Genomic DNA, 23401 nt, shown 5'->3' with positions numbered 1-23401 from the left:
GATTCGGATATGGTTGTCTTGGGTTTGGATTGTGTTTGAATTTGGAATGTATTTGGATTTAGACACTTGACTCTAACCCTAACCTCTCAATTTGAAACTAGTTAGGGCATGTCTGTTGGATTAATTGGATCTTGATGACATCAATTGAGTTCAATTTTAAACTCCATTTGGATTAAATCTTGATTTTCCCGATATTTTGAATCAATTTACAATGTTAGCCTGAACTTAATAACTATATTGTATAATTAATATGATAAACTTTATATATATAAAGACATGTCATGCTTTCTGTCATTTCAATCAAATATCAAATCGTATAACATTGTAAAACTTAACTACCAAGTTATCTAGTATTTTAATGAAAGTGAAAGGACAACATTTTATTTTTATAATACTTTAATGGAAACATTGATATAAAGCTGGGTTGATATTTTTTTTTCCCATCAAGGAAAAATATAAAATTAACATATTAATTTATATCGATATTGTTTTTAATAAGTTGCTTTTAAAATAAAAAAAACATCAATAATTTACTAGGTTCATGGAATCAATCCCATTCAATTACAAAACTTAATTTAAATTGTGTTTTGAATTTATCTGATCTCGGCTTAACCTGTTGAGTTGAATTTCAAAACTAATACTTGGATCGATCTGATCCAATGATAAAACTCAATTCAGGTTATATTTTGAATCTATCTGATCTCGGCTTAATCTGTCGAGTTGAATTTCATAACTAATGCTTGTAGAGTTTTAAAACTTAAGTCACGCTTTCATGGGCTCTTGCCTTCTATAATCATCTTTAAATGAAGGAAAAATATAAAGATTTTTCATTGTAGTCAATGATTTCCATCCAAAAAACTTAACACTAGCTATTAGAGCCACTTAAGTTTTTTCACGATGTTCATAAGTTATTATTAAATTGATTGAAAACAAATAAATCTTTTTTCATTTCAAATACACAATATAACGACAAAAATATCATTGGAAACATAAATTTTAAAACTAACATCGAGGGGCAATTTTGTATTTTTATAATGGTTCTTCTGTTATTATCAATTCAGTCAATGAGAAATTTGTTATTTAACCAAATATAAAAAATAAAAAACACAATAAAACAATTAAAATGTCCTTAAAAGCACAAATTTTAAATTGATGTCAAGGGACTTTTTTATCTTTTCATAATAATTTATTATTATTATCAAGTCAGTTTAGAAAAAATTCAGTATTTGAAAAAATATAAAAAACAAAAACAAAAACAAAAATGTTGGGCATGTATGGTGCCTTCTAAAGTCCAAAAATGCCTTTTTTGTGTCATTGAAAGCGTCGTCGGGTTCTTTTCCTGATAGTGCGGCACGTGTTCGTGCTTATGGTCTGGTTTATCGTCAATGAACCTTTTTTCTCTCTCTCCTCCCTTGAAAATTACAATTTTTCCCTCTTTATTGCTATTATTCTAACTTCAGTCATTATTCTTTTTATTTCTAATTTTTATTATTAGTCTTTTTGTAGAAGTTTTATCTATTTTTAATTTTATCTTTCAACCTTAATTTGCCATATATTATTTTTTTTCCAAATTGACTTCATTCTTTTGGTTATTTTTTTTGAGCTTCTTATTGAATTGATTTATCTTTTTAAATTCAGCATTCAATCAAACATTTATTTTTATTTTTTAATTCAATTTTGATCCTTATTTTTTTTATTGTTTTTTATCATTTTGTTCAATTAATTTTTCTTTTCAATATCACTCTTTAATCAAAAATAAAATTTATTTTGTATTTTAATTTTGATCCTTATTTTTTTTATAATTGATATTTTTTCTAAATAAATTCTTTAATGTTTAATTAATTAAAAATTAAATTTTATAATTTTTTAAATAAAATATTTTTATTTAATCTCGGTATATTAGTACTACTTTAGGTACTTTATGATTTGCAATTTGAGGACAGAATCTTTCTTAATTACATCAACAAAATTAAGACCTTCTTCTGTAATTTCATTACATACCATATTACACACAGCTGTCCAAAAGAAAAGTCTTTATCTTTATGTCTTCTCTCCTCGTGAGTCATGACCCAGAATAATGGCAGAGAAAAACAACATTGAAAAACCTTCCAAAAATCAAGATTCCAGCCAAGACCCACCATTACAAGCTACTTCTTCTTCAAGCCAGGAACTCAAGAAAGAAAAGCAAGGAACAATCAGAGAATCCAAGAGGAGAAAAAGCTGCCCTACAGCACTCGACAGGATTGAAGAATTCACTCCACCGAACTTTTCCTTCACTTTTGACACCCAATTCAGCACCTATTCTCAAGAATTCACACCCAAATTCGGATCTTTCAACTTGGTGCCATCAACCAAAGAAAGATTGGATGATACTGTTCTCTGTTTTCATCAGAGCTCAGAAAACAAAGAAGGCCATCAAGAAGATAAGCAGCAGGTAGGGGTTAGTGAAGAAAGAGTGGTCGGTGTTAGCACATTGAGGAGGTCCATTGATGGGATTAGAGAGAAAAAGTGAGAGAGTAGAGAATAATTTGGGATATGTTTCATCTCATGTATGATTAGATTAGAGAGAGTGCACTGGAAGAACATAATGTTTCTTGTAATGGAATCAAAAAGGGTAATAATTCTGTCTTCGATCATTGTTTCTCAACAAGCATCAAAGCATCCTTCTTTATCTTCTTTGTCTTTATTTTTCTTTCTTTATGTGGACTAGGCTGGCAGTTTGAGTGGGTCATCATCACTTACCAGGTGCAGTTCACGTCCACGTGCGGCCTTCAATTATTTGGCTTATTTATTATTCCTTTTTTACGACCTTCAACCATGATGTGGTGGAGGGTGGGGTTTGGAGGGTGGGGTTTGGAGGGTCATATGGTGGGGTTTCAGAAAGCATAAATGGCTGGGTCACGTAGATGTCAAAAAGAAAGGAGGAAGAACTATGGTTCAATGTTATATTCGTTGAACCCGGGTTGGTCCGAAAAATTCTAAATTCCGAACCTGATTTATTTTGAGTTCTAGTTAAATCAAATAAAATATTAACCTGATAAAATCTAGTTAACCGGGCCAAAACCGATTGGGTCAATGCCGAGAAAGTTTTTTTAATTAATATGCCAGATCTGGTTTTTGGATTGTGGACTGGCACATAAAATTTTCTAGATTAATAGGTTATTTAGTTAATTTATAGGTCAACCAAGATTAATCATTTCTATTAAAATAGTATCGTTTTTTTTAATTTTTTAGAGTTGATATCATCGAATTTAAATTGAGTTTGAGTTTGATTAGATTAATTTTATCAAATTAATCAAGTTTTACCATGTTAATTTCTTTGTAGATTCAACTTCAAACTCGGCTCAACTCACCGAACCAACACAAGTTTAACAACTATAGTTTGTATGGTCACGTAAATGGGTCCAAACCTATATTGATGCCTTTGTTGTCAAAGTGAAAGGATGAAGAACTTGGTTGTTACGCTTGTGGAAACATCTTATTTCAAATTGATATTTGATATTTGTGTTGCCTTGATTTGCTGTAATGATATGTAATTGGGACTGAAATTAAACTTTTTAAGCTTTTCTCTTGCCTACATATTTTCCAGCAGTATCCAGTGACTTCGAGGAATTTCAAAAAAAAAATTCATTTTGAACAAAATAATTGATTCAGTAACCCACGAGATAACCGGTGACCTAATAACCTGCTCTAAACCATGTCTGACCCCAAACCAGGTCTGACAGCCATGGACTTGAGAAGTTGAGAAGAGAAGCTTTTGCCATAAAGATACATGCTTGGCAGAAGCTAAAATCCTAATCCCATTATATACAACGTATATTAACATAATATACAAGTTTTTTATAGGCCGCAAAACACTAAAATTGGAATTGTTTGACTACATATAGTCATAGCAGTAATGGTGCGTTGCTATTGTTTTATTACCAGCATGCTTTTATTAAAAGGACAAGCTTTAAAAGTATAGATTGGCATGCCATTAAGCCCACTAATTATTCTGTAATGGACCATTTCTACTGTAAAAGAGGAATTTTAGCATGGATGTTGATTCTCACAAGCGGTTCATGTGAACAAGTACATCCCAGATTTGTCTCATGTTGTCCAAGCTTATGTATGACTTCGAGCCCTGATGGCTGCAAGATATATGTGTCGTGGAAGATATCACAAGACTTACAAAACATAAGTCTCCGGTCTTGGAACCCCAGTTAGTTGCTTTTCAAAGGAAATCTTTTCCTGGCCTTTGGCAGCTTGATGCTTGCCTGTAACCATCACTATCGTTTCTTGATTCCCTTGCTCGTCGGTTTCTTCAACCGAAGGATGTGAACGTCCACTCCCACGAACAAGACCTTTGATGCTTGATATGAGTTCTTTGTCATTCATCAGAGACTCTAATGTCACGTGTACACCTAAGCATGACAGAAATATACAGCTTTGTTTATTAGCTGGAAACAAAGAGGAGAGCTAGAATTCAAACATTGAGATGCCAACCAAATCTATAGAAATGGAATTGAAAACATACGGTATCTCCAATAATGCTTTGGATTTGTTGGGTCATTGATCGTCTCCTCTGCTGCAGGGCGTGTCGTGTACTCTTCTTTTAATGCTAACAAGTCCTGATCATTAAAGAAAAGCCCCTAGTTTGTATGAATTTATGTTGGCTAAATCAGTCTAATACACGAAATGAAATATTCACTGGTTAGGATATGGATTTCCCTCAGATTTGATGTTTGATAATAAAACCAGGTCACAGTACCTGAAGAGGGAAGATTGCCCACATTGATGGAGCTTCAACATGTTGCCTTAGGACAAAATGTGCAATTTCTGGAACACATCGACTAGGCGGGATTCCATCAGACCCCACCACGTTCTTGAAATATCGACATCGTCTTTCTTCATCTTCCTCCCACCAAGCACGCAAGGTTGAGCAGTCATGACATGATGGAGCACACACCTGAAGCACGTGAAGGAATTGAGGTTGCCAGCCCAATTTTATATTACATTCTAATGGAGCTGAGCAAGGGCACACATGCGCCTCAATGATATGTCCACAATATAGACGAGAAATATAACACAAGTCGTCTGGAACTCACCGTCATGTAGCTGTATTGAGAAGGAATACCAAACTCCAGGTCAGGTTCACTGGACATACGTTGAATGCGTAAACCTATCAATCCTAGTTCTTGCATGACCTGCAAACATTATCCAATCATGCTTAATTTTCATGGAATGTGGATTGGAAGTAATAAAGTAAGCGAAAAGGAGAAGAGATGTAGGCAGTTAGAGTTGCAGTTGGGAAGGATTCGACAAACATACAGGGTGAACACAAGCAGGAATTAGACCCAGATCTTCCCCACAGGCTAGCATATCTGATGAGTCCAGGAGAGCAGGCAAAGTCTTCAAAGCATTTTGCCTCCATAGATTTTCTTGCCGCTGGAAATAGTAATCATAGTACAATCTTTTGAGAACATTTTTGCTGTATTGCATAACAAGTAAGAGAAGCTATATCAGCAGGAATTCAGAGGTTTGATGAGATGCAAGGAAACAAACTAGTACTTGGTTATAGAACACCAGAATTATTGGTAAGCAAAAAGGGCATGAAAAGCTTTAGTTTACTACATTCTGCTATGGGTCACACAATCCAAAAGAACTAGGAATTTCTCACAGTAGATATGATTAGGGTACCTGTGGTCATCCAAATCCTGGAAACTTGAAGTGTCCTCAAGATTGAAACGAGGGTAGAATTTACTTTCATCCTCAGGATCTCTAATAAGAACTATATTCTGCAAACAGAATTAATAGATAAAAACCAAGAACCGAGACTAGTAATGAGAACAACCATCATCAGTCACTCTAAAGCAGTCAAGAGACAGGTCTAACATAAATTCCATATAACAAACTTTTGGTAATATAAATATTTTTCCACTATATGTTACCTTCAGAAGATCAAACAGGTCACGGCGTATCTTGTCCTCGCTCTCCAATAACATGGACTTTTCTGCAAGCATCTTCAACTTGGAAGCAATCTTTTTCTCCGTGTCACAATCCTCCTTGAACTAGATTGATTTGAAGAAATATGAGTCAACTAATTTTTTATGCCAAAACAAATGCACCAAATATGATACAATAAGATTGAAGCAGATATAAAAAGATACAAGATAATGAGAAGGGATAAGAATTCAGAATCACTTTCCTAACAGTAAGACTAAAATTGAGGCGTAGGGAATATAAGTCGGAGCTTTAACAGAATGGAGACCATAAAACAACTTGAAAGAACCAAGAAGCAATTCAATGGAAAAAATTTAATATCAGAAATTGCAGACAGGTCAGTCAGTTCATGTGACAAGGTTCCTTTATGACATGAATTCACGAGCCTATTTGAGGCTCGATGTGAGTCACAAATTCATCACTAGACCAACCTAGGTTCAGTCAAAATGCTAAGAGGTAACCTCATATTATTGACCAGAAACATAAATTTACCACATAGCGGCCCTTCTGATAATCGTTCAGAAAATTTGACACAATAAAGGTCCAAGAAGCTCCAAATGTTTCCTGAAATCAGGAAAAAAAAAATAAAAGAGAAGTGTAAATCAACACGCTCATAGTATCTGATTTAGTTTTTAGGTCATATGTCAAATGCAATGAGTTGATAACCATCAGAAGTGTAGACCATATAGCCAACACAGAAAAGTCAGTAACCTGTACAAATTCCTGCCGGATATATGGGAGGCTCAGGCGATCAAAGTCCCAAATTCCTTCTCTTTCAAGTTCTTCCTGCAGCAGATGTATTATTTGAATGTGTTTAATAGAACATGAAAAGGGAATTTCTCTCACAAGTGCTTCAAGTACTAGTGCTGCAAGGGTAGCTTAGGCTTTATAAGAACTCCAGTTCCCTATACCAAATCCTAAAATTCTCTTGCATCACTTAAAACTTACTTTTCATGCAGGAAGGCTAGGAGGGTCCTACTATACCTTACTTAGAGGGATAGATGGTCTGAATTTTCCAATCAGACCTGTCATGGCATGCTCTGGAAGCTCCCAGATCCTAAAGAAACCCAGAATATGATCAATCCTGTAAGCTGTAAAGTATTTTGCCATCTGTCATGGAAACAAATAAGTTTTTCATCAGAAAGAGATGAAAGCACAGTTAAGACAAGATCATCGTATTCAGAGTACAAAACCTGTGTTAGACGAGCACGCCACCAAGCATAGTTATCTTTTGACATTTCCTCCCAATTATAAGTTGGAAAGCCCCAATTCTGCCCATTTTTATCAAAGTAATCTGGAGGTGCTCCTGTGGAGGTGTTCATGCGGAACAAATTTGGATAGACCCAGGTATCTACGCTGTTTCTGTCTACACCAATAGGTAGATCTCCTTTCAATATGACACCTTTCTTTCTTGCATATTCTGCAGCTTCTGTCAACTGTCAGTTCATTATGACACAAACAGTATAAGACCGGCTGCTGGCTTAAGAGCAGTTACAAATGGGAGACAAATATCATCAGACCAAATGAAATTACCTGTGTATGCAAATGGAATTGGATATAATAATGGAAGCGAATTATGTCATGGTGCAAGCTGTCTTTTGAGACAAGTTTCTCAACCTGCATGAAAATGGTGCCATTTTGTCAGAGAATTTAAATAACATAACTTTGGTTACGAAATTGATAAAAGATCTATATTACCTAGTTATCATGTATGATAAGATCCAATAAAATTTGACGAATGATATTTAATCTTAGGTTAGATGAGTGAAAACCCAAAGAGATAACAACCTTTTTTTCTGTAAAACAGGAAAAACGACCCCATTGGCTGTGATCTGATGTTTCAAAAAAGTCCCGCAAAAAACAAAAGGCTGCATAGGGCTTTAACCATTGCTGCAATCAAATAAAACACTCATTAGAACACCAATTGGCTCTAAAGAGAGTATAATCAAGGATAAAAATGACCGAAGTTCAAATTTCAAATCGAAGTACTTTAGGTGTAATAGACATGATCATAGGAAGAAGAAAACATAAGTCTGTAAGACCTCATTCTCTGAGAAATATTTCTGAAAGGATCTAGAGTTAAGTATCAAATCCTTCTCTTGTACAAACACTTTCTTGGCGATTGAAAGTTTAGTAGCCAGAGTAGCCTCATAATCAACATCCTGCACAGGTCCAAGCTCAAACATGTTAATACAATGGCTGGATCAACCAAAGAATCTTATTTCTAATCAAAACAAAGTTTATGGAACTTTTTTTCTCTTTTTGTTTAGAAAGACAAAAATCTTTCTTATCAAAATAATGTTTGGAACAGCCTAACATGAGCACTTGTTCCCTCCCGTCCAAGAATTCTAATAAGGGATGTAAAATGGAGTTAAGTAATAAAAATAACATTTTTGGCTTGTTGATCTCATGCCTTTACAACGAGCTAAAGCACTGCTAAACTGATCCTGCATTCCAGTCCATGGAGCTAGCTTAGAGCATCATGGTTCACTTTTTTGCTATTTTTCTTATACCATTTTCTTAATTGGGTCATAACTCATCATTAAACACAACAGAGATGACCATCAGAAATGTATTTCTTCATGAAGTTGAAGAATCACTAAAAATAACTACCTTTCCATCCAGCTGCTCTCTAGCTTCCTGAATTTCTTTCTGCCAAAAAAAAAAAAGGAAAGGAAAGGAAGGGTGTTTACAACAAAAAGTAATGGATAAAACTTTAGTTGAAAAGATAAGAAATAGTTCGCCAGAAATTGCCAGCATATAATAAAGAAAATGTCTTCTAGTATCATGTTGGATAGAATTAAATGAAAAGCCAATGAAACCACCTTGATAGTCTCTGGTAGGTTTTCTGAAAGTGCCTCTACTCTCAGGTATAGTGGATGCAATGCAAACACAGATAGTGAGCTGCATGGCCAAGAAAACAAGGCAAGAGAAAACTTTAAATGAGCTTGCCAATCGAATCCTTGTTTGCTACAATAATTAAGATAAAATAAAAATTGCATGGATTTTTTACTGGGACACCTTGAAATTTTAGAGAAACTCGAACCTGCTTTCTTAACTAGGTGATTTAATTAAAGACATTTCTATCTTTGGAAAAATCAATTAACTATGCCTTAAAACAAACTATAGAGTCCCCTATAAAACTAAATTATATGTTCTATAAATGATAGTTTTGTTGCCTACCTGTATGGATATGAATCCCACCACATGCCATGCACAGATGTGTCATTGATCGGTAGAAGCTGGACTAAATGGAATCCTGACACTACTGCCCAATCAACAAGAAGCTTTAAGTCAAGAAATTCACCAACCCCCAGATCAGCTTCTGATCTAACAGAAAACATTGGTAATGCAACACCAGCACCCCTCCAAGGCATTTCCTATTTAAAAAAAAATTGATGAATTATGATCACAATTAAAAAGTACCTTGCAACACAATATATGCTGACCTATAAGTGAATCTTTGTAGCTTACTCGCATCATGCCATCTGAGAGGAAAACATATCTTGGCGGAACTTTAGAAGAGTCAATAGAAAGGTCGCGATGTGCACCAGTTTCCAAAGAAAAGTTTCCAGCCTTTCCGTATTTGCAGTACTTATACGTAAACAACCATTAAGGAAGACAGACAGCGACACGCATGAGGGAGAGGGGGGGGGGACAGTATGTAACATCCAACTGTTTGAGGGAAATACTTCAAAAGGATATTTTATTGGAAAATCACCCTTCTGCATCAAAGCATCTGCCTGCCAAACTGAGTCTCCAGCATAGTTAAGTTTAAGTCCATCCTGAACTTTCCACTGCCCTAACTTTGCAGTGCTGCCAATTACGTATACCTGTACATATCATACTTCATAAATAGGTGCAATGCTGATAAGATCGTGCATAACTTTGCTTGCATACAAATGTGGGCAGCTCAATAGGGAGAGAGAGAACTTACTGATGTCTCTTCTTCTACATCTGGACAGCAAATTTTGAAATGGACAACGACTGCATCTACTGTAGTTCAGAGATCACAAAGGAAAAAGGTTAGCAAACAGAAATCAGGCACAAACATTAACAAGGATGATGAGTGAATAATAAATAAGCCTATACAACGACCTTCCTTGTCTAACTTATTCTGAATCCCAAGGGGTCTCTCTATGTTCAAACCCCAACTTCGACGAAAGATGACATCTTTGAAGGCACTTCTGAAAGGGATGGCATCACCACCAGCCTGGATTCCATGAAAATGAACGTTTACATAATCAAAGTTACATGTAAAAAAACCAACAATTTTTTTTTATTAAGAAATTCTACACTCCTCTAATCAACGAACCATTATGAAGCCAATATAATCCTAACTATGAAGAAACAATTGTTGTTATTAGACTTCTTCAATCTACAAGAAATCTGTTGGTTATATGTCAGAATAATGCCTTTACATACATTTCCAGAATAATGGGAACAGAAAGAATCCTTTAAAAAAAAAACATTTTTTGCAAGATGAATATGGGAAACACCAATTCGCAAAGCATGAAAAGGAATGGAAGAATGGAGCGCAAAGCGTCACCTGCCAAAGATCATGAAGCTCCACATGCTCTCCACCATTTATCCCCTCGGGCAATACTAATTTACGCTTCTTTCCCATCTCCCATCTCAACACACTCTTCTTATCATCCACCACATAGTAACTATACTCACCACTGAATTCACTTGGTACTGAAATACTTCCACCCCATATGAGCTCCTCACCTTGATGCACAGGGCTCAATAACAAGCCTTTCTTCACATCCCATGAACCCAGGACTCGTTCAGATCCACACACAAGCAGGCTCTGACCCCATTGAGTATAATATGGTAATCTAAAACTCACATTCACTGACTTCGCTGTCTTGGTCCCAGAAAACAATCCCAAATTCGCCATTTCTTTCAGAGACAAATCAGACCCTGATAATATTTCTTGAAACCAATTTGCATTCTCTTAGTATCTACTTAAAAAAGTAAAATCTTGCAAAACTAAGTGAAAAACGTTAGCATAACTAAAACAATCCAAAAAGCTAAACATTAAGAACTTGAAGAATTGATTCAAAATTCTACATTTTGACCAAAACCAGCGAGTGCCCAGATCAAAATTACAAGTGATTAACTTGAAAAGGAGATAAGGACTGAATCTTTAACCGAAATATGAGCAGCAATCACCTTAACTTCAACCAAAACAGGCTGGTTTCCACGTTTTGTTCAAGAGTAACAAACCGCTGTGCCTCTTATAGATACATACAGGGGAATCTAACAGTGAGATTTGTTTGGTTCCAATGGAACAAAAAGAGAGGTGAAAGATTAGTTTGCAGATTGGGAAATGGATATCACTTTCTCAATGCAAAGATATTTTCAATTTTCATTGATTCTTTATTGGAAAGAGAATATGCAAGTTGCTGAGCTCTGATATTTTTCTGTGAATAGGAAAAAGACAAGAAGAGTGTGTCTTTTAGCTGGTTAGAGAGATGCAAATTCAGAGCTCTTTTCACGGGAAAATCTCACACACACTTACGTGTCATGACTCGGAGAGAGAGAGATGGAAATTCAAAGCTTCTCCCACCTTTGTGTCCCTTGTTTCTGGATCCACCTCCATTTATTAACAAACTTCCGTGTGTCTGAATATATATATATATATATATATATATATATATATATAGACACACACACACACATGCTGTTTTCAAGAAAAGCAAAATGAATCTGTTTTTACTCTCTAGTAAATGCCTGATATGAATGCTTTTCTTTTTTTAATATGCATGTTATCATAGTTATTTAGCTCAATGAATTTATCTGGAACATGATTGATTCAGGGTTCAGACTAGTTTGGGTTGCACAAAATATAAAAGAAGGAACTGACTTGGTTTTATCGTATTAAACATTTAGTTTGGATTATGATCCCGACAAAAAATATATTAATTATTTTTTAAAAAAATATTTTAATATTTTTATAAATAAAAAATAATTTAAAAAATAATTATTATTACAATATCTAGCAAGCTCTAAATAATTAAAAGTTCACCTCATCATCAACCTTTCTTTCTAATATCCAGAGTACATGCTGTTTATTTGAAATTAATTATCTACTAAATTAAATTTAATTATAGTATTTGATTTGAATTTATTTAATAAATAAGTTGAATATTTTATTTTGTTTTTTATATTACCTTCATCTTATTTTAAAAAAAAATTATATGAGTATTTTTTAAAAAATTATTTTTAATATTAAATTTTTCCCTATTAAAATTATAAATAAAACGATTTAACCTTGTTTTTTATAAAAAAAAATAAAAATAAAAATTTATTCAAAACTCAATTCTTAGTAATAAGAAAGGGAATTTCCAACTTGAGATGGACCGAATAACAATGATTAAGAACAGGAGAATAAAGCGCAGAGGCTATTTTTTTCAACTTTTTAGTGTTGTCTCATGCCATATTACAAGGATGTTTTTCTTGTCTCTTCCTCTAAGATTTTTTTCAGTGGAAAGAAAACAAAATCTTTCATTTTAAAAATCGAACCAGGAATGAACCAAATGAAAAAATTAAACCGATTGATTTGGTTCGGTTCATTTCTGTTTTATATCTATTAAAACCGAATAAATCTAATTTAAATCAATGGGCCTCTAGTTTGACTGTTTTTTATATGCTTTGATTTAATAAGCATTTAATTTATTATATATGGGTTGATTCGGTTTTGGTCATTATGTTTTTTTTTTGTTTTGAAAATTTAAAATTGAAATTGAATTGAACTAATTTTTTTAAATAAAATATTCCGACTGAAATTATTTAACAAAGTGGGAAAAAAATCCAATTAATTTTGAGTTGATTTTTATAAATATTACAGATAATATTACTAATTTGCCCACCCATATATTTTTAATAATATCTCAAAACACAAAGCATATATTTGGCTCGGCTAGACAAAGCTGGCTCGCTCGCTCACTCATGATAAGGGAAGTGGATAGAAAATCTGCCACCACATACAGAAATTTAGCAAGAAAGCCGAGCAATTCACAGAGTACTAAGATGAGATATCTATAAAAATGTTTTACTTTTGATCGGCGCTGAGATACTGGTTAGATAAAAAAAAAACATTAATATAAAAATATATATATATATATATATATATATATATATATATATTGTTAATGTTTTTTTTTTCAGAAAAAAATTTAACCCCGTGAAGATTAATCCGATATAATTTAATTGACTTTGCGAGTCCAAAAGCAACATGAACTCCCTGTAAAAATATAGTTTAATTTTAAAAAAATTCAAGGTAACATCTTTTTTTATATATTAATATAACAACATATTGAAGTAACTTGAATCAACTCATATTAACAAGTTAAATTCACAACTCGGGTTATGAGATCATAATAACTATATAGAAAGTAAATCAAAACGAAATATAAAATATAATTATCAATTAGTTGAAGAATGAAAAAAAAAAAAAACAACCCTAATTAACTTATCAAACTCGCAACTCGAGTCATAAAATCGGGTTAACCTTATAAAAAGCAAATCACAAAGTTTAATTCTCAATCAGTCCGATATTGAAGGATGAGATTAAAGGAAAAACCAATTAAAAATATCATAAAAATTACTCGGGTAAATTCATCAAACTCATGATTGGGCCCACGAGACCGAGATAATTTCATAAAAAGAAAATAAAAAAAACAACCTAATTTGACCTGAGTTGACATGTGAAATCTGTGATTTTGGTCATGTGACTAAAATAACCCCATAAAAAGCAAATCAAGATAACTCTACTTATAAGGTCAAGATAATCCAATAAAAACAAGCCATAACAAATCATGAAATCTCATTCTCAATTAAACACAGTATTAAATGATGAAATTGAAAAAAGAAAGAAAAAACTAAGTCAACCGGATTAATCCGCAAAACCCGCGACCTAGGACATGAGTCGAAAACTCGAAAAGAAATAAATTCAATATTAAAGGACTCGTGACTTGAATCATGAAACCGAAATAACATCTTAGAAATAATAAAAAAACAACTTAATTTAACAATGATTAAAATGTCAAACCCCAGCTACCGTAGTCATAACCCTAGTTACCTTATATAAAACAAATCAACGTAAAGTTTAATTTTTAATCAATTCAATATTGAATGATCAAATTAAAAAAAAAATAAAAAACAACTTGAATCAACTCAGGTTAACTCATTAAACAATTAAAATAATATAAAAAAATAAAACAAATCACGAAGTTTAATTCATAATCAATTTAATATCAAATGATAAAATTAAAAAATACAAGTCAATTAGACTAACCCAATAAACCTACAATCAGAGAAGTAACCAAATAAAAAATAAATCTAATATTAAATAATAAAATTAAAAAATATATTATTTTTAAAAAAAGAAGCATTATTCAATATAGGGGTACGATAAAACCTCTTTTATTTATTTTTTACATGCAAAGCACAGTGATTTAACTCGGTATAGTCTAACAAATTGATATAGAATACTCATGACTTAGTTTTACGTGAATAAAGTTTTAATTTGAATAAAAAAAAAACATTAATTCATTTAAACTCAGTTAATTATCTAATTCAATCTATACTTAATTGGGTCAACACCAATAATTTTTTAAAAAAATAAATAAAACAATTCTATTTTAATAAAAATAGTAATCCAATAACTTCTTCAATTAAAAATATGTTAACATGATATTTTATATATTTTTTTAATATGAGCATCAATTTAATACATAAAAAACAAATCGAACGAAAAACCAAACTCCCTAAACCTGCCTTTTGTGAGTATACCCCAGGTCAAGTCCAGTCCCGTTTTTTCATGAGGAATGCAAATCAGTAAACCTTGAACAAATAAAAAAAAGGTATTTTTTTTTCATCTAGCCCGTCTCTAGTTTATTTGCTTGTTTTCCCAAGCAGTTGATTCTTTCTCGGGCCAATGGAGCACGAAACATGATTAAGCACGATTCCATGAACAAGCATTTGCGGCGCTCGTGCCATGCCAGTGCATTACTGGGCACTGATCAGTATTTTTTTTTCTTTTTTCTTTTTAAGACTCAACCTATCAATAACCAAACATTGCTTAGCTCGATGATACACGCTTAACAGTGGTGCGGGGTTAGGGTTTGAGACTGCTCTTGCGATGGACCCCAAACAACAGTAATAATAATAAAAGTTTGCGGACCAAAGTGCTCATCTGATCTGTGACGTTACTACGAGATCAAGATTGAACCATATCTACCCAATATTCAACCACACCATATACGAGATAAAGCTAGATGAGTTCAACAGCGAGACTGAAGGAGAATGACGGACACTTGGGATCAAAAATCATACCTGATTGACTTAGCAGGGATGAGATACAAAATGGTAATTTGATACACTTGTTCTCTTCTTTTCTTTTTTTGGCTTTTTTTCCTCCTTACATTTCTGCAGAAGAGAATACACAAAACAGCAGCAATGCAATCAAAGGCCTGCCACCTCTGTGACTTTGACCTCAAAATGCATCTGTATGCTGAACTTTTAATCAAATATTTACACGCACGAAAACAAAAAAAAAGGAGACATATATCCACTAGGATGGGAGGCAAGCCCTTTGCATTGCTCCCACTTAAACTCCTCCGGTTTGTTCGATCTGTCTGAATTGAATGCTGAATCCCAGAGCAGTGATTTTAACTAGAAAATAGATTGTTCCCCTTTTCTTTTGTTATAGTTGTAATACAACAGCAATTATGGATAGTACCCATTGAACAGTGAGAAGACCTGCAGAAGCTGCAAAAGTAGATAAATTTAGTCCATGGCATTCATGGGAATGAATATAAACATTTACATAATATGGTCCAACAGTTCCAACTCATTGGTGCATGATAGATTCGTAAAGAGTGATTTCCATTGTCCAGTCTGAGGAAAAAGATGATTTTAGAAAATAAATGTCACAGAAACTCAAGCTTGAGAAAAATGCATACCAAGTAAAAAAAGAAAACAAAATAGAATCAGTATATCAAGCAATCAACCCACAACGTTTCATAAACAATTTGCAGAGAAAGAACCAGAATGAACGATGAGGATGAGCAGCCAGCAAAGAAAAATTCATCATCACATTTACAAAGAAATGAGTGTTAGATTTGTCTGTCATGTGAAGCACTTGGAAAAGATTATTAAATCTACTCACATGAAGATGGCGATGGTGAAGGTGAAAATGACAGCATTGTGTCAGAATGCTCATCAGATTTACCCCTTGATGGTGGCTGAGCATGGGCAAAAACTACATTTGGCAAAGGACTAGATGCAGGAATTGATTGGGAAATCGGTGAAGGTGCTGGTGATACTTCCGGTCGATTGTTGTCGGGTTGAGGCAAGGCAGCAAAGTGAGGAGGACTACTAGGTGCCACTGAAGGGGCTAAATGAGACCTCTTTCCACCATTCCCTGTAAACCTTCTTTTGCGCCCAAATTGACAACCAGGAGGATTTGCTTCATGGTTGTTATGAGGTGCAGATGAACTTTTCAATGGGGCAGGTGAATCATCAACAGGTGCAGGTGCACTTCTCTTAGGTGGAGGTATAGGTGAAATTGCAGGAGCATGGGCATCATGGTGGTGGTGGTGGTGTTGGTGGTGGTGGTGTTGGTGGTGGTGGTGAGGAAGAGAAGTAGGAGAAGGTGAAGGGGCACTGCCTTCACCACCATGGAGTGAATGTTGCAATATAGATGATAGACGAACTTGCTTCACTCTACCAAAAATAGTGTTATTCAGGCCAAGATTCTTAGAATTACCCCTGATAGTTTGAGCCAGTTGCTTTAACCTGGGGGTATTCCCAATTACCAGCAGAACTGACGATTTAACAGTGGTAGGGGGAGACACCGTTGAACCTTGTGAATTCCATAATTCTATATACAAGTTCTGCATCCACAAAAGAAACCATCAGATTCTGCATAGCAAACACTAGAGTGGTAAATGAATAAATTCTCTTGAGAAACTGATAGGCATATCTCTATTTGGGTAATCATAGACTAAAATCTGTGATGAATGAAAAGTTACTAAACGCATGAGTTTTTTTCTCCCTGTCAGAAAAGAAGAGTCTAGTTATAGAAACAAAACCCTTCCTTTACATATTTCTAACAAGTCACTTTTTACACAATTTCAAAGGTCCCACTCCCAATACACAACCACCCCACACTACAATCTCAAACACATTCAAAAGTTGGAATACTGAACCATTGCAGTAAAGCGAAACCTCACATGCATGTATAGATACAAATAGATGTTACATAAACTGCAAAACAGGTCATGTTTTAAAAGAGAAGGGGCAAATTATTGTCAAACCTCAATGGGCGTTAGATGCAGTCCTGCCTTCAGTTGACTTTTCAGCTCTGCAAATTTTTCCCGTATTTGAAGAATAGAGAAGTTCAAGGTGAAGTTGAATGGTATTTGCACTTTCTGCAAAAGAAAAGCTCTCTGTGGTGGAATAATAGTAATTCCACCAGGAAATTTAAGTACCTCAAAAGAGGATGCATCTCCGAACAAGGACTTGGTAAGTTCGAGGGATGAATCGTTTACAACCAAAGACACAAAAGAGCCCCTGATTAGACTTTGATCAGTTGATGATATTTTTGAATCATTTTCAAGTGGATCAACCCCAAACACAACCTTTGTTCTGTTTGATCCAGCCAAAGGTTCTAGAGACAGGATAACCACCTGTTTGAACATATAAATTTAATTCAAAATTGAGGATGTACAAATTAAATAATATAAGACTAATGGAACAAGTGAATACCTTGGTATTAGGAACTCTCATCTCATCAAAAATATCATCCTGAAGCTTCAATTTATTGTCCTCCAGCAAGAAAACTGGCTTTTTGACTAGGAAACTTGCTACTATATCATGATCTGAATACATGAAAATTGAACACATTGATACCAAAGATTGAAAGAGTGAGTTTCATGATTTGAACCCATGAAATAATTTGGAAAAAAGACTTAGGCAATGATATGCATATCAAATAAGCAGGAGTGTTCACTGAATGCAACCACATAAGAAATAGCATGAAAGGCACATTTTCATTTGCCCTTTTCTATTTTAGCTTTAAAACCAACCATTTTCTCTTTTCTTTTATTTTCTTAGCTATTCTTTTCTTTTGGAGAAATAATCCACTCACTGTAAGACACTAGCAGCATAGCATAAGCATCCAGGGATATCTACAAATCCATTGATGTTTATCTCACAGTGGGATCCAAAAACACATGCTGCGTTGATGAAACAAACCTAAACACCTGTAATTACCAGGTGATAGTTTCACTCATATCATTTCCACTTATATGTTCCAATACATTTAATTAGACGTCTCGATTTCAAAAGGTATGGCACCATAGGACTGAAGGTGATTCCAAATTTAAAATAAAAAATGCATGAACACTACATGTATGCTTTTTCAGCATCCATTTCCAAGATCAGTCATGAAGAACACAAATGGTAACTAAATTAAGCCACAAATTCAGTTCAAATTATCCACAAGCTGAACTAAGCTTAATAACACTTCTGTCGCAATTAATTGGGACTGTGAGCCATACAAAATCATTACTCAGTATAGACCTCAGCACTAACTCACTTGCAGCATCTAACAAAACCAGCCATACATGACTAAAATATAAGCCTAACATTCATGAAACAATGATACAGTTGCAGACTCCAACACCGTATTAAAGCTTCAATCCAAATATCTACACTACTGAGTGGAGAGGTGGTGGTGGGGAGGCTAACACATTTGAAGCTTGTAAATTCATACTCAGTAAATATTCATTATGGGACTAGTCAACAACAAAAGTGTGCTACTCAGGAGAGACAAATTGCAACAACGAATTATTCAAAACAAAGAAAAAGCTTTAGCAAGAGCATAGTGGCTTCTCTATCATTACACAGCACATATGTGGCATACAAAGTCCACATATGCGGCATACAGAGACCAGTTTTTGTAATATGAACAAATACTCAATTAGTTTCAGGAGGCCCATAATGGAGCAATTATTTTGTGCAATCAATGTTTCTTGTTTTGCATAAAGCATAGGTTATATTTAACAAAACTAGCATGAAACAATACAACATATCCTGACCGTCTATATTTCAGTCTTAAACAATCCATATTTCAGAAACCCATGTCTCAAAGTATAGGTCTATTCCTCAAAAGACCAGACCTTTACCCAAATTAGAGATGCAAAAGACCACCACCTTAATATAGAAATTCTAATACCCAAATTCTTCCATCAGTTGTATTCCTAGCTTGAACAAATCTAAAAAATCAAAGTTGTCAAACCACAATAAGATTTTCAAGCTACAGACTCTTTAATCGGTAAATACCATATAGTCTTACCTTGTTTCACAGTATTCTCAATCAATTTCTTTCCATACATTTTCTCACCAACCCAATACCCACCAACAGATCATAACCACTAAAGAAACCCTAAATTCAAGCAACCCCATAAAAAAGGAAAATTAATAAATTCTACGTTCCTTTTTTTTCTCACATTATCAACCAAACACTAATTAACAACCTCAGCCAGCAAAAACCCACGAATTCAATACAAATAAAAAAATAATAATCCGGATCTATCCACGGTTCAAAATGCCAAGCACCCACGAATTCAAAAGCCCAGAAAAATAAAAGTAAATAAAATAAAAACCCTACCTTTAATCCTGTAATCTAGATCCAGATCCCCCTGATCTGCAAAATGTAGAAAAGGAGGCAACCAAAAAACAGCAGAAAGAAAAACGGCAACAGATAATAAAAGTACAAAAACACATCTAAACCCGATAAACCTAGTAACAGAAAAATTCCCTTTACATCCAAAACAATAAAATCCCCTCTCTACATTTTGCTCTCCATTCTCACCACTTGTACCTATCCCTTGTTCCTCTTCACTTCCATTAACACTATTTCCCACTTTCCCCATAATGTAGCCAATGTTACAACACAAAAGAACCCCTCCCCCCCTCCAAACTATGGTCCTTGTTCTTCTTCATGGTGAAAATGGACTTGGGTTGTTTGGTGGTGAATTGGGTCTTGGTTTGTTGAACCCATTTTTTTGTTTTGGAGTAAGAAAGTGAAAGAACAACAACAAGAAGAGGAGGAAGAGGAGGGGAAATGGAGAGTACTAGAAGAAGGGAATTTTATTAGTGAAGATGTATTGTAAGAGAAGAGGAGAGAAGGACCCTTTAGCTCATAGTACTAGTAGATATATTTTTTAATAATATTTTTTTGTAGTTTGAATTTGTTTATATGTAGTGGTAATGGTGGAGTAATAGTTAGGGTTTCAAGTTGGAGAGAGAGAGAGAGAGAGTGTGTGTGGAGTAACCACCTGTAAATGACAAGGATGGTCTTTTTAGGTTAAAAGAGATGGCGGTGGTTTATCTGTTTTTTTTCTTTTTTTCAAATTTATTTTCAATTTTTTTCATTCTATTTTAAATTATAATGCAATTTCGATTTTCAATATTGAGAAGCTTGGATTTTGGACATATTTGGCAGGATTTAGATAAATTGATCACATAATCGATGAGAATTGTTATGCTTAGGGTTTTTATTTCTTTCATGTATTAGGGTTCAAAATTTTAAGTTGTTGTGAATATTGAGATCTTATATAATAATATAGATGGCTTGAGTTTCATGGTTGAAATTAGTTTTAGTATGGGAAATTAATTTCAAAAAATTAATTATCATAAAACTAAATTTAATTAATTGTTTCTATATGATAGTTTGAAGATCACAATTAAAAAAGTGAACTTCAAGTATTTCCAAAAAAAGTTTCATGAGTGTTTTGTAATATGGTGAGAGGTTTTTGTCAATTAAAAGAAGCATGCTAAGATGATTTTTTTATAATTTATATGTGTTAAAATAATATTTTTGATTATTTAATTTTTATTTTTATTATCAATGCAAGTTATGGAAAAGCATCTAAAAAAATTATTTAATGTGTTTTAAACAAATAACAGTTTAAAAAGTATATAAGGCCTGTTTATTTTTGTATTTTAAAAGTATTTTTGAAAAAATTTAAATTTATTTATTTTTTGCTTTAAATTAATAATTTTTTGGTATTTTTAAATTATTTTGATATATTAATATTAAAAATAATTTTTTAAAAAAATATACTATTTTAATATATTTTTAAATATAAAACACTTTGAGTTAAACTGCATTATCAAACAGTTCTTTCATCCCAATCCAGTTGCTTTTATTCTATGTAAAAAAACGATGATAAAAAGTATTTTTGAGTAAATTTACATGTCAATGATAATAAGTTCATTTTTTGAAAAAAGATTTAAAGATACACTTTGTATATGTATATATATGGGAAACATTAATAATTTTTTAAAATATTAATCCTAAAATTTAAATTAAAAAAAAAGTTAATAATCTTCGGTGATGAAATTTAAAAATTGTGAAAATGCTAGCATTTCAACAGTACTTGAACAGGATTTAAAAAATTATTAGTGCAAATCTGGTTATTATTATTATTATTATTTGATTGTATATAAGAAGAAAAAAAAAAGGGGGTAGGGACCACGGAGAGTAGTGAGTGTTGATGGAAATCGATAGGGCACCACCGCCTGCGCACTAAACAGGAGGCTAGATGCGTGGCTTCATGGAAGCGGAGGAAGCTGTGATGATTTTATTCGAGGAGACACTGCCGTAGTGGAGACTCCGCTGGAAAACCATTTTTGACTCTCCTTAGTCAAATAATATTTACTGCATCATACTGTTACTTCTTGTAGTATAGCGTAAGCCATCACACTTCTCCTTTTGAAAAATCATTAGTGGAGTGGTGGTGAAGACAGGCAGGTTCCTGGATTTCAAATAATCCCGTTGCAGTTTCATGCAACTGTCCCCTCTTCCCTGCATAGATTTTCAAGTGAGTTTTTGAGTTTGGATTTAAAATTTAAATTTTTGTTATGTTTTTGAATTGTTTTTATATGCTGGTGTTATAATTGATTTATAAAAAATAAAAAAAAATATTATTTTAATACGTTTCGCGGCGAAAAACATTTTGAGCCACAATAATTACCACATTCTCAAATACTCCTTTATTAAACATGATTTAAGTTTGACTTGATGTAAGATTCGGTTTATGGGCAGACGAGATTAACCTGAAAGATATATTTAAAAACAATCAAAATAATATTATTTTAAAAAAATCAACATATTTTTTACAGTGATTTAACAGGGTCATAGACTGACCTATCTGGTAGACGAGATCAACTTTAAGATTGATGTATTTCCGAGCAAAAAACATATTGAACTGCAACCGCTACCACACTCTCAATTACTCATTTATTAAACATGATTTAAGTTTAACTTGATTTAAAGTTCGGTTTATGAGCAGATAAGATTAACCAGAAAGATATATTTAAAAAAATCAAAACAATTTTAATTAAAAAATATAAAAAAAAATCAACAAGTTTTTTACTATGATTTAACAGGTCTTAGATTGACCTATCTGATAGACGAGATCAACTTTAAGGTAGATATTTTTAGAACCAATCCAAGTCGACTTGTCAACAAGAATTGTGGGCTATCCCATTAAAAGAGTGTTTGATGTTGACGTTAAATATGTTTTTCATTAAAATTTAAATATTTATTTTGATTTTTTTATTTTAAAATTGTTTTGATGCACTAATATAAAAAAATAAAAATAAAAAGATATTATTTTAATGAATTTATATAAAAAAAAATTATAAAACAACAATTATCATATTTACAAACAGCTCCTGAGATTCTTCATTAACCAAAAAAAAAAAAAAGAGAAAAAAGTTGGAAACTTGGAATATGACTAGCTGGTTGAAGACCTGGTGAGAGGATGCATGTAGTTGTGCCTTTTAAACATAAACTAGTCGCCGTGTATTTGTGACTAACATGTGCCTCAAGGCCATGCCTTGATTTAAATAGCTGGAATGTCTCTCACTCACATTAATCTATTCCCATAATTAAAGTAAATACAGTCTTAATTTGCAATTCAACATTGCTAATAAATCATTCCATGCATATTTATTAAAGTGTACTTTACATATATTAAAAAACCTCTTTCATGAAAGGTGATTAAGAACGCAGTAATCGTCAAGAAAAATATAAAAACAAGCAGATTTCAATTATTTAAGATCATGGTTATGGTTATGGTTATTTTTAAAGTGTGTTTTATAAAAAAAATATATCAAAATAATAATGTATTAAAATGATATAAAACACCTAAAAAATATATCAAAATAATAACGTATCAAAATAATCTAAAAACACTCAAAAAATATTAATTTAAAGTAAAAAAAATTCAAACTATTTTAAAAACTATTTTAAAACATAAAAACAATCAGATTTCAAATGTTATTGTGCATTTTTATTAGGGGTGTTTGATTAATTAACAAACAAGGATTT

General features: G+C 33.0%; 2 protein-coding genes across 3 annotated transcripts; both read right to left on the bottom strand.

Moving 5' to 3' along the window:
- Window positions 1–3819: 3819 nt before the first annotated feature.
- On the bottom strand, window positions 3820–11583 carry LOC133677342 (4-alpha-glucanotransferase DPE2-like). Of its 2 annotated transcripts, none has more exons than XM_062099320.1 (23): window positions 11161–11583; window positions 10532–10920; window positions 10081–10195; window positions 9920–9978; window positions 9688–9815; window positions 9457–9583; window positions 9166–9362; window positions 8808–8886; window positions 8596–8634; window positions 8025–8144; window positions 7771–7872; window positions 7516–7599; window positions 7176–7418; window positions 6967–7092; window positions 6694–6768; window positions 6475–6546; window positions 5931–6050; window positions 5680–5777; window positions 5311–5470; window positions 5088–5186; window positions 4751–4948; window positions 4517–4610; window positions 3820–4403 (listed from the first exon to the last, which is right to left on the bottom strand). In XM_062099320.1, the coding sequence occupies exons 2-23, from the start codon at window positions 10883–10885 to the stop codon at window positions 4168–4170; spliced, it is 2925 nt and encodes a 974-aa protein (XP_061955304.1). In that variant the 5' UTR covers window positions 10886–10920; window positions 11161–11583; the 3' UTR covers window positions 3820–4167. The 2 variants fall into 2 exon arrangements, with proteins under 2 accessions (XP_061955304.1, XP_061955305.1); XM_062099321.1 differs by having other exon boundaries at window positions 10532–10908; window positions 11161–11516.
- A 3725-nt stretch (window positions 11584–15308) lies between these two features.
- LOC133677248 (uncharacterized) lies at window positions 15309–20330 on the bottom strand. Its single transcript, XM_062099163.1, has 5 exons — window positions 19670–20330; window positions 17764–17876; window positions 17313–17684; window positions 16163–16889; window positions 15309–15762 (listed from the first exon to the last, which is right to left on the bottom strand). Exons 1-5 carry the CDS (start codon window positions 19932–19934, stop codon window positions 15698–15700), a joined length of 1542 nt encoding a protein of 513 aa, XP_061955147.1. The 5' UTR covers window positions 19935–20330; the 3' UTR covers window positions 15309–15697.
- Between the last annotated feature and the right edge of the window lie 3071 nt (window positions 20331–23401).

Source organism: Populus nigra, chromosome 17, assembly GCF_951802175.1.
Source record: "Populus nigra chromosome 17, ddPopNigr1.1, whole genome shotgun sequence".
NCBI classification, from domain to species: Eukaryota; Viridiplantae; Streptophyta; class Magnoliopsida; order Malpighiales; family Salicaceae; genus Populus; species Populus nigra.
The sequence above is the reverse complement of the archived record's forward strand: the minus strand, read 5'-3'. Positions and strand labels throughout refer to the sequence as shown.